Source organism: Acinonyx jubatus, chromosome A2 (assembly GCF_027475565.1).
Source record: "Acinonyx jubatus isolate Ajub_Pintada_27869175 chromosome A2, VMU_Ajub_asm_v1.0, whole genome shotgun sequence".
In the NCBI taxonomy this organism is placed as follows: Eukaryota; Metazoa; Chordata; class Mammalia; order Carnivora; family Felidae; genus Acinonyx; species Acinonyx jubatus.
Genome location: NC_069383.1, coordinates 44489354 through 44505326, shown reverse-complemented (window position 1 = coordinate 44505326; position 15973 = coordinate 44489354). Strand labels below are relative to the sequence as shown.

Here is a 15973-nt window from a genome sequence, read left to right as displayed (position 1 = left end):
CAGACTGAATTAAGCAAAGTAGTCAAAGCCACATATCTAGGTTGTGTCAGAGTCAGGATCCAAAACCTTATCATTTTTTTTTTTGTTGTTGTTGTTGTTCAAAATCATTGCTCTTTCCACTATATATTAATACTTTAATCTGCATTTGATACTTTTTCCAATTTGTTGTTTTATGGTATACAATCCTGCTCTGGGAATAGGTAATAGCCAGAGAGTCTCCTATTTACTATCCTTTTTTGGGTACTTTTCCTCTGGTAACAATCCCTTGTTTCATATTACCCAGAAAAAGACTTTGTACACAGAATTCTAATAATTACTAAAACTTTAGGGCTTAATCTGTGTATGTTTTTGAAGTTAGAGATTTATGAAATACTGATGGATCCAAAGATCATTCTATTCCTTTGGTATCCTCTTTGGGCTTCCCCAGTTCTCTATGGTTGAGTGTTTTTCACATTCATTTACATATTTTCCTTTTGGGGTTCTCTCAACCCTACCTTTATTTCCTGTGCCTTTCCATTAGAGTTTTCCTTTTTTTTTTTTTTTAAAGTGTGTTTGTTTATTTATTTAGGGAGAATGTGCACGTGTGCACAAGCAGGGAAGGGGCGGAGAGAGAGGGAGAGCGAGAATCCCAAGCAGGCTCTGCTCTAACAGTGCACTATTAGTGCAGAGTCTGACTTGGGGCTTGAACCCAAAACTGCGAGATTATGATCTGAGCTGAAATCAAGAGTCAGATGCCTGACTGAGCCACCCAGGCACCCCTAGAGTTTCTCTTTCTTAGGAGCTAAGTTATCCTTAACCTTTTATCTTTCTTCAATATTTCTTAGTATATCTAATGTTGGACATACAATGAGTACTGTGATTTTTTACCATAGTACTAAGACCTAAAATAATTTAGAATTCTGGGGGCACCTGGGTGGTTCAGTTGGTCAAGCATCCAATTTCAGCTCAGGTCATGATCTCACAGTTTGTGAATTTGAGACCTGCATCGGGCTCTGTGCTGACAGTGCAGAGCCTGGAGTCTACTTCAGATTATGTGTCTCCCTCTCTCTGCCCCTACCCTGTTCATGCTCTGTCTCTCTCTCTCAACATAAATAAACACTAAAAAAATAATTTAGAATTTCAATTATTATTATTTATTTAAATATTTATTTATTTTGAGGAAGAGAGTGTGCAAGTGGGAGAGGGGCAGAGAGAGGGAGAGAGTGTGAGAATCCCAAGCAGGCTTCGCACATCAGCATAGACCCCGATGTGGGGCTCGACCCCATGAACTGAAAGATTACGGCTTGAGCCAAAACCAAGAGTCAGATGCTTAACCGACTGAGCCACTCAGGTGCCCCTAGAATTCCAATTATTAAATGTCACATATTAAAACTATTTCAGGGCCTTTACTATACCATTTTTACTTTGGCACCATTCATTCATTCATTCATTCATTCATTCATTCAAATATTTATTGAGCTGTTGAGCTCTACTAAATACTAGGGACTGTTTGGGGTAGGGAGATGTGGTAAATAATGCATACTGCCAGATCTTAAGGTGTTTTCTTGTGAATACGGTGATATTGTTAAATATCTTGGCCCACTTGAGGATCATTGGCATCCTGGTACCTAGTACTACAGTCTGACATGGGTTTTTAATTTTGTGATGGTTTAGTTGATTTGAACAGATGTTTTGGGTCCCAACATATAAGGGATTAGTCTCAATACTGTGAACTAGATAATGAAAGTAAAATATCTTCAAGAATTTTATGCTTCGTTTATGGAAGTTTGATATGGGAGAGAGAGATGCCAAATTTCACCATATCACCAGGAAAAATCTTGTTAGTACTAATAGTGAGTGATGCAGAATGTACTGAGGATAGAGGGAGACTGGGCTATTTATGCCTAGAGGGGATTGGAGAAGGCCTCGAAGTGATGGGGATGTGTCCTGAGATAGAGGAGGTGTAGAAGGATTTTGTGATGTTAAGGAAGAGAGTGACACCTGAGATTAATTGAACTACACTAACAAATGCATAAGGACATTTAGGGCAGGCTTATGTTACCTGAAGCGTTTGGTGGTTGGGACTGGATGAGAGGGAGTAGTCAAAGTTCATTTGGCAGACACATTAAAGAGTTTTTTGGATTTCCTGCTTTTTAGTTTATACTTATTTCTGGAGACACTGGAGTACCTTTGAAGCTTTTGAATGGGTTGATAACATGATTGTATATGTATATTAAGATGATGGCTTTGGTATATTTGTTTTTATGAGTTTTATTAAAGATAAGGTATTTTAGCTGCTTCTTTTAGAAGAATCCAAGGAAATTTATTAGACCAAACAATGGTTAAATGGCACATCAAACTTTGTGATAAGAATTGACAGTTCAGGGGGCGACTGGGTGGCGCAGTTGGTTAAGCGTCCAACTTCAGCCAGGTCACGATCTCGCGGTCCGTGAGTTCGAGCCCCGCGTCGGGCTCTGGGCTGATGGCTCAGAGCCTGGAGCCTGTTTCCGATTCTGTGTCTCCCTCTCTCTCTGCCCCTCCCCCGTTCATGCTCTGTCTTTCTCTGTCCCAAAAATAAATAAACGTTGGAAAAAAAAAAAAAAGAGTTGACAGTTCAGGAAATTTAAAGTTACCGTTGTTTTTATCCCTAATTCTTTTTTATTTACTTTTTAAAAATTGTATGAGTTTAGATGAAGCTGAACCTCAGCTGGGAATTTCTTGCCTTTAGTTATATTTTTCACAACCTAATTTAATTGGCTTGACTGACTCTAGTGTAGACTATAGTTTTTTTGTTCTTTCTTTGGATACACTCATGATTTTAGGATTAAGAGAGTTAACCATATATAAAAAGCAAATGTTTAGCTTTTGGGGTTATTGCTTTATGGGATGGATAATATTGCAAATGAAGAATATTTGTACAAAATGAAGAGGTATTTAAAATGTTTTCTGTTTGTTAGTATTTTCTTTTGGTTTTTGGTTTCCTATCATGACTGACAGGAATTACCTTGAGACATCTACCTCACTTTGAAACTAGTTACTTAAAAATTTTATACCCCCAACATTATATTCTTTAAGGTTTTTTTTTTTCTTTTTTTTTTTTAATGAGAGAGAAGAAAAGAATGCTGCTAAGAAGCATCCTGTATGACATCATCTGTCTTGTCTTTCTTGTGTCACTCAGGGTAATCCTGCACAAAACATTAATAAAAGAGGGTGAGGGAAGATTATAGATATGTGTGTGTTGGGGGAAGGATGCGGAGGCAGGGACACTGCATTCCCAGATAGGGCTTTCTGGCACACTCATAATACGTTTCTTTTCTTTTTCTTTAAAAAAAAATTTTTTTTAACGTGTATTTGTTATTGAGAGACATAGAGACAGAGAGAGACAGAGCATGAGCATGGAAGGGGCAGAGAGAGGGGAAGACACAGAATCCGAAACAGGCTCCAGGCTCTGAGCTGTCAGCACAGAGACCGACGCAGGGCTCGAACTCACAAACCACGAGACCATGACCTGAGCTGAAGTTGGATGCCCAACCGACTGCGCCACCCAGGAGTCCTTCACACTCACAGTACATTTCTTTAGAGATTTTAATGTGAGGGCAATTGCTGTTTTGGGGAAAGTAAACTTAAAATAGGCAAAAAATCATCTTGAATAGCCAGTAGTTCACACAGACCTAAGCTTTGAAAGATTTTCCATAGTTCTTAAATTCTTAAAGACCCTTTGCTTTGACAAAAAGGATAATTTTCCGATTGAGTACTCCTTCTTACATTAAACTTGCCCATTTTGCTCTGAAGCACCTTTTTCCTCTCAGCTTAAAGGTTTTTTTTCCACATGATTTGGTCTGTAAGGAAGAGGGCAATCCAATAATATTACTTACTTACCACTTATTGAATGCTTATCAGGATCAGGTGCTATATATTTTCACTGTATTTTACCTTATAGCAACATCATATAATCTTTTCATACCACTACTTTACAGTAAGGAAACTGTTAGAGCTTTCAGGGCTAAAATAAGGATGCAGCAACTCTGGTCTCAAGTTGTGGTTGTGACTTTGCCATCAGTTCTGATGAGCATCCCTGCCGTATTCATCAGCAGTCTCCCTCCACCTAACACCCTCCCCCAGAGTTCACTGTTCTCACTCCTCTCCCAAGGTAGTTCTCTTATGATCCATGTGTCGGTGCAGTGTGCCCTCTCTGCTTTTGTTTCTCTGATGGTCTGGCAAACTTTCTCAACCTGCAAGACCCAGGTGTTATCTCTGTTTTGAGGCTTTTCTTGATTCTTCCAGACGCTGTTAATCAAGTTGCATTGCCTGTTAACTTAGTCTAATATGCCTCTGTTCTTACATAATTATAATATTTAACTGGTTAACTCCCATATTCACTGACCTTTCTGAGGGTGGCAGCTGTGGCTCTCCTAGCATGTACTAGGTGTAACAGTGAATGTTTGTGGAATTTGTTCAATGAATGTGAGTTCTGGAGAATGTTATCAGACCTTTCATGATCATTACATTGGACAAAGTAATTCACCCTATATCTTATGCAAGTGATAATATAATGTTTAGGGCCTTCATTTAAACTCTAACATTGCATTCATATTGAATCCATCACATATAATGCTAATTTAACGAATGGTTGTAATTTCGTTATAATATGTTATTAAACTTGTTCACAGTTTAAGGGGAAAATTGTGATAAATAGCTTGGTCGAACACACACTAGTGGTCTTTGTAAGGCTATTAAAGTACCTATTAAAATGAGACACATTAAAATGTCAAAAGGCAAGTTCATAGGAAGAGTTAGTATGTAGACTCAACTTTTATTTTCTTGAGTCTTAAAGTAATTAGTCTCATGAAGTTATTTATTGGGGGAAACTCTTGAATAATAGTTGAGAATTTGTGTAATTTTTCCCTGGTACATATTTAAAAATATTAGCTATTTAGCTCAACACATGTGTTCTATTTGTTGATTTCCTCTGTTTGGTTAGGGCTTTAAATTTTATTTATTTATATATAACTAAGGTTTTAAACTTAGAATCTCCTTGAATATTACATTATTATCAGACACTAATTGCTTTTAGAATGCTCAAATAAAAAAATATGAGGGAGAGAGTAATACGAAAGAAGCTAGCTATTCTTTCATTCATTTAATTGCCAATTATTAGTTATTAAGCATAATCAAATAGTATCATGTATTTCAAAATTATGGTAGTTTTATTTATATGATGATATGAATTAAAAAGTACAAAAATGCTTTAAGAAATAAAAAATAAAACAGGTTAAAATAAAAAAAAGTACAAAAATGATATTTAATGGTGAATTTAAAATCCTGCAAGCTCTAGGGGCTCCTGGGTGGCTCAGTTGGCTGAGTGTCTGACTTCAGCTCAGGTCATGATCTCACAGTTTATGGGTTCGAGCCTCATGTCGGGCGCTGTGCTGACATTTCAGAGCCTGGAGCCTGCTTCAGATTCTGTGTCTCCCTCTCTTTCTGCCTCTCCCCTGCTCATACTCTGTCTCTCTCTGTCTCAAAAATAAACATTAAAATTTTTTTTTTAAATCCTGCAAGCCCTAGAAATGCATCCACCATTTGTTTTTAGGTCAGTATCTGTTGAAATTCTACCCTTAACATTTTTATGTCCTTGCTCATAGCAAGCATGTTGTATGATTTTTGAGTTAGGTTTGCAATAAAGATTAATGAGTTAGTGTTTCAGGTTTTCTGTAACAACAACAACAAAAATTTTTCCGTGTGTTCATGTGTAAAAGGAGCAAGCGGAAGTTCCACAGACTGTTGGACTCTTCTGTTCTTATGTATCAGTCTCTTGATGTTTCCTGTCTGCCTTTTTGACTACCTATACAGCTGTTTTTCATGTGTTTTTCAGGCTTGGAGAAAGACCAAGTATTTTTGACAGCTGCACACTGAAGTGTAATATATGCTTGGCCACAGGTCACGTTTGCATTTCTTCACTTGTATTTTTACTCAATGTGTAAAAGAAATATGAGCATAGAGAGATTCAGAAAACATGTAGCATGCTGAGTAATGGTAGTCTTCTTTTATGTATGCTATTCTACTTTGCTGTGTAGATTCCACAGGAAGAAAAAGACAGCAGAGAAATGGAGGAAATGGTGTTCAGGACTGCCCACCATGGGGCCCTTGTTGCTATAATAGTGAATGATGGAAAGTGCTCTGGGTCATGCATGGTAAAAAGAACTTGTGAGCATGGGGACACACACACATGCACGCATGCATGCACACACAGTGCTACACACCACTTTAATGAATAGATTATAATTTAGTAGAGAAAACTGTTAATTAAACAGTCAGTTCAACATGTTTGTGCATCATGTTAAAGCCTTGGCTACATGATATTTTAACACCAGGAAATGAAACACAGTATTTATCGTGTTCATTTTGCAAGGCTGCCATAATAGAACTTTCGTGCCTCCATCTCCCCATCCCCACAGACACGAAATTTTTCTTTGCCTTTGAAAATGAAAAGGGAATGATTTTTAATACCCTTTCAAAATGATTTTGCTAAGTCCTTTCTCAACTCTTTCCCAGATCTCGCAAATAAGGTTTGAAATCACAATGGTTAGTTTTTTCTCATCATGGTTAAAGATCAATAGGATAAATATCCAGATTTTAAATTCTGATGAAATCTCCAACCTTCCTAATTATTTCAACTTTAAAAGCTATTTTATTTTTCTCTGTATAGTTAAGTCATCATTTTTGAGGAAGCATCATTAAGATATTGTCATCTTTTCAATCTACTGCTTGCTTTTACGTTTCATGCCCTGTTGGTAAAACTTGTTGCATTGCACTAGGTCAAGTCTAATTGCTTCTGCGTCTTCTAGTATGTTCCTTTTCCCTCCCCCAAACTTTCTCTACTCATACCTTTGAATGCTCTTCATTATCCCTATCCTTCTCAGTCTAGGGATACATCCTACCTCATGAAATCTTTCTCAGACTGTTCACTGTAATGAAGCTCTTTGATGGTCTGTAGTACTTAGTCTGTTTCACATCACTTCGATTTTATATGTTAGCTTATGTTAACTTTTAAAATGGATCTAGTGTGGTATAATGGAGCCTCCTCGGGAACATGTAAGATATAACAGAGTGAAATTTCATTTGAGTCCTAGCTCTGTCATTTTCTCACTCTTTGGCATGAGGCAAATTATTTAAGCTCTGTGCTTTTCAGTCTTCTCATGTCAAATAGGACTGTTGTTCGCCTTTTGGAGTTATTAAAGATTATAGCTAATTTGCTGGGTAAATGTTTAGTACAAAGGAAGGAATAGAACAGGTGCTCAGTAAATGTCAATAGTAATTTTTATTCCTGTTGTTCTATATTTCTTACAGCTCCTAATAGAATACTGAGCATGTGGTAAGGACTCTTTGAGTACAGTTCAGGGCTAGGTCATTTAAATAGCTCCTGAAATCCTATCACTTTTATGAAGGCTTCCTGTTGGCTGTGTTTTATCAGAACTACAAAACTTTCATGGCTTCTCTGGACTGTTCTTTCTGTTCCCATTATCTGTAAGGGGAGCCTTTGGTATGTATTCTGAAGTGGCTTCCAAAGCAGCGATTTGAAGGATTTATTTATTTATTTTTGAGTAATGTTTTGGATTGATCCCTACATTTTTCTAAATATCAGCAGCCAGGATTGTAATAAATAACGCATTTTTCACATACTTCAAATGCAGTATGTGAAACACATAGAATAAAATCTCAGCCAATCTGAACTTTAGATGAATAAATTATTTTGCCTAGCTTACTTCAGTTTAAGAGACATTTATTAGTGCATCTGTTATGTGCCAGGCATTTTATCGCTGTTGGATTTACAAAGATGAGTAAGACATGGCTCCTGCCTTTGCGTTTAGTTTAGGGTGAACAAGAAACACAAAAACAGATCATTTCAATTGATGATTAGTTGTAAGATGGAGGTGAGGATGGGATCACACGTGGAGGGTGGTTGAGGGGGAAAGAGATGAGCCTAATGTTGTGATGTCTCTCAGAGGACAAATGGGTTGATTGACTTGATTCAGGGACAGAGTGGCTCAAGGTGGCTTCAGTATTTATGGAATTTATTCCCTGAAATGTTCCCAGGTAGGTTTGGCTCCAAGTGAGACCTGATACTGTGGCTCAAACATGTCTTCCATGGCCTTCTCTTAATTGTTCCTTTGCAAAAGCCAAATGACCTCTGTGGTTTGAGACTTTTATCTTCCTCACATATTCCTCAGGGGGAAGAGTACGTTTTTCTCTAGTTCTAGCTAAACCCAGAAAGTTAATTTTAGCTGTAAATTATACCTATCCCTGAACCAATCACTGTGATTAGTGAGACACTAATTGGTAAGCCAGGACCTATTGTCAAGCTTAGAATATAGTCAGTCTTCTTCATATCTCATGACTAGAGATAGGAAGAGAGGAGAATGGATGACCAAGAGGCTGCCAGCAGATGTTCATTAGACCAGGAGAATAAATGTAAGAATTTTTTTGGGAAAGGTCATAATATAAGCAAAATCAAGGAACCATACACCATTATGATGTATGTGGGAATCAGCAGGTAGTTAAACATTAATACACATGTAGTATGAGACTTAGAAAATACTTATAAAGTTATAATGTGATAGAGTATTTGCCACCTGCTGGATTTAGTTTTCATCCATTACTTCATTTAATTCTCACAAAAGCTAATAACTAAGGTAGGTGTGCCATCTTGCAGATAGGGAGACTTGAGCCGGGAGCCCACAGCTAATAATTGGTGGAGTTAGACTCAAAGCCCAGATTATCTGACTCTGGAGGCAGCCCATGTGGACATTGCAGTATAAACACTCTCTTCTATATTGCTAGAATTTCAGGAAATAAGACTTCATATAGTGCCATGCTAAGGAGCCAAGTTTTCTCTGGGGCTCAAGTTTTTTTCAAGCTCTAGCTCTTTGTTTTACCATGCTAAGGCAGTGGTTGTCAAACTTTAGCATGCATCAGATAGCCTCTAGGGCTTGGTAAAACCTAGAAGTGCTGGACCCTATCACTAGAGTTTCTGATTTAGTAGAGCTAGAGAGGAGCCCTAGAATTTGCATTTCCAAGATGATGCTGATGCTGGTGGTCTTGGAACCTACATTATAAGGACCACTTCTTTTAGGTCTTTGGGAGTCTGAAGATTTGTAGTTCAGTGGCATTCAACATACTGAAATGAATTCAAATTTTGTTGCCACTTCTACTTGGAAATACACATACTCTGACCTCATATTCTTTAATAATACAGACATCAAGAATACATTTTGGCTACAGTAATATTCGCCATCAAAGGTCAGAGTCATTGCATAAATTTTTTATTGATTGGATTTCTTTTGTCTCTTTGATTCTTTTTTTTTTTTTTTGTCTCTCTGATTGTTGACTTATTAAGATTAAATTTATTGTTCTCCTCCCCGGTCCCACTCAATTCACTAATGTTCAGTTCCCTCTCTGATTGTTAAGAAAGTGCATTTATATACAAAAGGTATATATTTAAACGCTTTATTTTGTCTATATTTTTATTGTGAAGAAATTTGAATTCCAGAAAAAGTAACATGAACACCATATTTCCACCATCTAGAGTCAATAGTTGTCAATGTATATATGCATGTGTATACACACACAGATGTTTTCTAACGAACCACTTAAAAGTAAGGTACAGATCTTGTGCTACTTCACTCATAAATATTATAGCATATATCTCCCAATAAAGAACGTTCTCTTTCATAATCATAATACCATGATCACACTTAAGAAACTTAACAGTTCCCAATTTTTTTTTTAACATGTGGTCATATTCCAATTTCCCCAGTTGTTCCAATGTCTTCTATACCTGGTTGTTTTTTGGTACCAGGATCCAATCAAATGAAACTAAATTTTAAGAGTCAGCAATGCTGATGGATCTTTAGGTTCAGGTAAGTTCTGTGTTATTTACAATACAGACATTTGAATGCATTAACAAAGATGCAAAATTAATGATGGTTTAAATAAGAAATAAGAAAGATAAGGAGATAAAGTGGTCCAGGGCTCTAGTGGGGGTGGGGAGGGGGAGGAGTCTGTTATCTTCAATATGTGGCTTCTTTCTGTGAGGCCAAGATAGCTATTCCAGCCCCACCATCATGCTGGGAACAGCAGAGAGAAGTGTATACTCAGTCCTTTTAAGGGCATATCTGGATGTTGTACATATCACCTCTGCTCCTATCTCACTGGCAAGAACATAATCATATAATTATATCTATAATAGGCTTGTATCTGAAATAGGAAAGTAAGCTTGTGTGCTGCATGACCATGTGTCTAGTGATAATTCAGGTATCAAAAGAATGGCTACTAGAGGACACAGCATCTCTGGCACAAGTTTTTTTTTTTTTTTTTTTTTTTTTGGCAAATGACTGAGCAATACCAAAGTATATTAAATCCATTTAATAACTCCTAATACCTTATAATACGACATTTCTCTTTTTCAGATGGATAGGGCTAGTAATTGCTCCTACTCGGAGCCCAGACTGAGCCCAGACTGTTAGTCTTTTTTGAGTTATTTGATATGTATTTTATAGATGTTTTGTCTGTTTCTAGGGCAGGAAACAATTCAATCAGTGAATGGTATTTTTCAATATTAGTATTTTTCATTTCTAGTAGTAGTTAACACTGTGATTTGTGTACAACTAGTGCCTGATACATGTCTGTGGATTTGGTCTGTTGTGTTTAACTGATGTCTAAGTTAAAGAAAATATGAGATTGACCTATGAAGAAGAGAAGTAGCCTCTGCTGAACAGTTTTATTTCTGATTTTGGAAAAAATGATATCTTACAAGGGTCATGATTTTTCTTAGAGGTTATCTATCTTGAGCTAGAGATTTTAGCATTATAGCAAATGAAAATAAGTATACTTAAAATTATAGACATCTGAATAATTTAAAAATTGGGAAATGTATATATACTGATATATAGTAATCTGATAGCTTTATCAGTTTGTAATTTAAAATTTAAGCTGCTTGTATTGACCCTGGGGATAAATTAACTATGACATATTTGTGATGGATAGTGATAAATGAAAACCATTATAAAAAGGTCACCTAATTTCCTCTAATTTTTCTTTAGGTCGAGATTTAATTTGTATCCAGTCTATGGACGGGATGCTGATGGTGTTTGAACAGGAAAGCTATGCTTTTGGGAGATTTCTCCCTGGTTGTCTTTTACCTGGCCCTCTTGCTTACAGTTCTCGTACTGATTCCTTCATTACTGTCTCTTCCTGTCGACAAGTGGAAAGTTACAAGTAAGTTTGGATGTTGAATCTTCGGAATCATGACTTTTGGTGTGTATATTGCTGATTAATTTTTTTTTTTTTTTTTTTTTTACAAAAAGCTGAATATTAAAAAAAGACTAGTTTCTTTGATAAAATTGTAATTGTGGTGATTTAGAGGGTATCATTTATATGTTGTAAAATATTTGAAAGGCAGTATAGTGTAGAGATTGATAAAGGATTTGGAGAGAGGTCGACCTGAACTGGAATCCTCATTTTTCTATGAGCAGCTGTTTGATGGTCAGTGTCCTTATCCTGGCTGTAAAGGGGATAATGATGGCTATTTATTTATTTATTTATTTTTTTGGCTTTTAAAGTTTTTCTTATAATTCCAGGTGGTTAACATAGAGTATTATATTAGTTTCAGGTATATAATATAGTGATTCAACAATTCATGCATCACCCAGTGCTCATCACAAGTGTACTCCTTAATCCCCATCACCTATTTAACCTGTCCCCCAACCTCACTCCCCTCTGGTAACCATCAGTTTGTTCTCTGTAATTAAGAGCCTGTTTCTTGATTTGTCTCTCTCTTTTTTCCCTCTGCTCATTTGTTTTGTTTCTTAAATTCTGCATATGAGTGAAGTCATATGGTATTTTGTCTTTCCCTGACTTATTTCACTTAGCATTTTACTCTTTAGCTCCATCCATGCCATTGCAAATGGCAAGATTCCGTTCTTTTTAATGGCTGAATAATATTCCATTGTACTTCTCTCTCCACACACACACACACACACATACATACATACATATATACATACTGTATCTTTTTTATTCATTCATCAAATGATGAACACTTGGGCTGCTTCGATATCTTGTATATTGTAAATGATTCTGCTATAAACATAGGGTGTATGTATCCCTTTGCATTAGTGTCTTTGTATTCTTTGAGTAAATATCCAGTAGTATGATTGCTGGATCATAACATAGTTCTATTTTTAACCTTTGTAAATTTTTTTTGACTTTTTGAGAAACCTCCATACTGTTTTCCAGAGTGGCTGCTCCAGTTGGCATTTCCACCAACAGTGCAAGAGGGTACCTTTTGCTCCACATCCTTGTCAACACCTTTTGTTTATTGTGTTGTTGATTTTAGCCATTTTGATAGATGTGAGGTGATATTTCATTGTAGTTTTGATTTGCATTTCCCTGATGGTAAGTGATGATGAATATCTTTTCACGTGTCTGTTGGCCATCTGTAGGTATTCTGTGGAGAAATGTCTGTTCACATCTTCTCATTTTGTAATTGGATTATTTGTTTTTTGAAGGTTGAGTTTTATAAGTTCTTTATATATTTTGGATACTAAGCCTATCGTATATGTTATTTGCAAATACCTTCATCCGTTTTGTAGGTTGCCCTTTAGTTTGTTGATCGTTTCCTTTGCTGTGCAGAAGCTTTTTATTTTGATGTAGTCCCAATAGTTGATTTTTGCTGTTGTTTCCTTTGCCTCAGGAGACATATCTAGAAAGAAGTTGCTACAGCTGATGTCAAAAAGGTTACTGCCTTTGTTCTCTTCTAGAATTTTTATGGTCTCAGTCCTCACATTTAGGTCTTTAGTCCATTTGGAATTTATTTTTGTGTATGATGTAAGAAAGTGGCTCAGTTTCTTTTGCATGTCACTCTCTAGTTTTCCCAACACTATTTGTTGAAGAGACTTTTTCCCATTGGACATTCTTTGCTGCTTTGTCAAAGATTAATTGCCCATGAAGTTGTGGGAATAATGGCTATTTTGACAGGCTTGTTAAAAGGATTGAATGTATGTCAAGTTGCCACCCCATAGAAAATGCTGATTGTTGTGACTATCCCTGAATTAAAAATAATAGAGTACAGTATGAGTGAAAAAAGCCAGATACCAAGATGCGTATATGGAATGATTTTTATAAAAAATATGTGACATAGAAAGAATACTGGCAAGAAATACAGTGTTATTATGAATATTTTTAAAAGAATAATTCATAGTAGAAATGAAGTATGAAAATGACCGTATGAAAACCAATGATCGTTTTTGCTAGAAATTCTTACTGGTTTGAGGGAACTGTGTTTGAGAGAGACTTTTGTCTCCTCTACCAGCTAAATTTCAATAAAAATCAAGATTTTGAGTTTTTGGAGGGTATGTTTTTTGTTGGAAGGGAGAATAGGGAAAAGAAAGTACAGATTCATGCTGGGAAAAGAAACAGACTTGGAGGATTATGGTATCTTCAGTAACTTTATTGTTGTTATCGTACTGATGGCAATATTTAGAACTTAACATCTAGGCAACACTTCATTATAGATTTTCATTTTATTATTTTTGGTTGCATGATTTTTCCCAAGGAGGGAAGAAAATATAAATTCATCAGGCAACAGCTATAAATTTTTGTCTACATGTTTCAATATTGTGCAAATAGCAAGTTAATGTACTATCCCGTTCATAAGTGGCAATCTACCTTTTGTGAATTATTGTCAAGGTTTCTTAGATTCAAAACTCTGAACATAAGCAAATGTTTGTGACTAAGCAGAAGTTAACTGATGGAGGTAGTATATCATTATATTATATTCCTTCTTTAACTTCTATGGCTCTTGTCCAAAGGGGACGAATGAATTGTGGCATTGCTACTGGTAAGAAATAAAATATACTTATTTTGAGAGGTTGAGAAAAATATCTGTATAATTCATTCAAGCCTGCCAGAGCTTAAGCAATATTGAGGAGATCTGCTTTTCAGTTTTCCACCCAGGTCTCTGCCTCAACTCCTGCCAAGTAGGGATACTGGCAGTGCTATGCTGGGGTCACAATACAAAGATTTGAATGCTCCATGACTTAGTCTTTGAAATATGTGCCTAGGAATTCATTTGGTAATAATTCCAGGAGTGACTGGATGAGGAAGCAATGTGTAGGTTTCCTTAATGTGTAAGTTTAATCTCAAAGAAGCTCACTGTCTTTGAACTATGGTAATTTACCAACATACCAATCTATTAAGTCTATCTCCATCTAGGACTAAAAATGCACACCGTATCCATTATGTGGATCTTTTATAATGGTAAAAATGCATGGGATATGTGATTATTGTGAAATGATGACAATTAAGAGGATTTATAATGTTAAATAGTATATCACATTTATATATGGTTTCAAGTTTAATAGATTAAATTAAATGATAATCACTGGTGCAATTTAGGATTGGAGGAAGCATGAAAACTGTAGGTTTGTTCTTTTGAGGCTTCATCTATTTATACTCAGTTAATAGAATGTAATCAGTTAATATGAAAGGCTTATAAGACATAATTTGTTTTCACTTTTGATACTGATATTTAATTACTTTAAAGCAAGCTCAGTTATATTCAGATAGGAATAATGAAGGCTGTGAATCTCAAACTTTAGTCTGCATGAGGATCACGTGGTCAGCCTGTTACAAAATGCACGTTTATAGATTCACAATTGCCAGTACACTCGATTTTGATTTAGTAGTTTTGGAGATAAGACCCAGGAATCATCACTGCAAACACTTACTCTAGGTGATTCTAATTCAAGAATACACTTTGAGCATTGTTTTTCTTTTGAAGTGAGAGAATTGTTTGCTTTTTAAGGGGGGTGGAAGGGGCTTAGGTACCACCATTCTCTTAGCAATGTTTGTCTAAATTTTGGATTGTCTTTTTGGATTATCTCTTTTTCTTTCCTTTACTTGTCAGAGTTATTTAGTCAGTAAATCCTCATGCTTCTACTTTTTCCCTTTTGTATTCAGCCTTTGCTTCCCATTTCCACTGGCATTCAGGCCTTTATTTCCTCACTTGGATTTCTGATTTTCTTCTGATCTAGACTTGGAAGGATCCTTCTCATAATCTACCCTTTTAAAATACCTCTTTAAGATAAGTTTTGTTTCCCATTAAAAAATTGAGAGCTTCATATCTTGACATTCAGTGATCTGTATGATCTGGTCACATTTTTCCTTCATTGATGTGGACATTCAGATTTGGAAGCGACTTTTAAAGTTAACTGGTTCAGTTATCCTCATTTTTTTCACCTCCTTGATATATTATTGCCTAAAACACTGATTTTTGCCAAATACCATATATTGCCTTCTTGTATTCTGCTGAAATATTCCAGAGTATGTCTTGCTTTATCAGATTCCTGAGAGCAGAATCTATCTTAAACATCTGTTCACTGACTGAATAAGTTAGTTCATTTATTCAATTATTCATTCAGCAAATATTTTTCAAGAGGCTTCTTTGTGTCAAACACTATGCCAACTACCAGAAATGCAGAGTCAGATAAGAGCTCTCTCTTGTCTTCAAACAGTACGCAAGCAAGTGTGGGAGGTGGCAAGTTAGTCAACTGAGTTTACTGTGATAGAGGCTCTAGTGAGCTGTGCATAGGATACTGAGGAGGCCTAGAGGTGGGACCTCTCAGTAGGAGTTCAGTGGAGGGAGGTTCCCTGAAGAAGAATACCTATGATGAACTTTATTTTCTCTCCTTCTCTTTGCTACACATCTTTCGCCACACTCCTACATGTACCTAGTACATTGCTAAGTAGATGAGAGGCTTTAGATAAGTGTTTTAAAATGTACTTGTAGTTAGACCAATGGAAGAGAATAGAAACGACAGAACTAGACCCACAAAAGTATGGCCAACTCATCTTTGACAAAGCAGGAATGAATATCCAATGGAAAAAAGACAGTCTCTTTAATAAATGGTGCTGGGAGAACTGGGCAGCAACATGC

At 36.2% G+C, this 15973-nt stretch overlaps 1 protein-coding gene across 6 annotated transcripts in view; it reads left to right on the top strand.

The window, feature by feature from the left end:
- BBS9 (Bardet-Biedl syndrome 9) overlaps positions 1–15973 on the top strand; it is a 439643-nt gene that overhangs the window by 100301 nt on the left and 323369 nt on the right. For all 6 annotated transcript variants that reach the window (XM_015065037.3, XM_015065036.3, XM_053218247.1 and 3 more), the window contains one exon: positions 11079–11253. In XM_015065037.3, coding sequence (XP_014920523.1) covers positions 11079–11253 — 175 coding nt within the window. The remainder of the gene's footprint in view (positions 1–11078; positions 11254–15973) is intronic.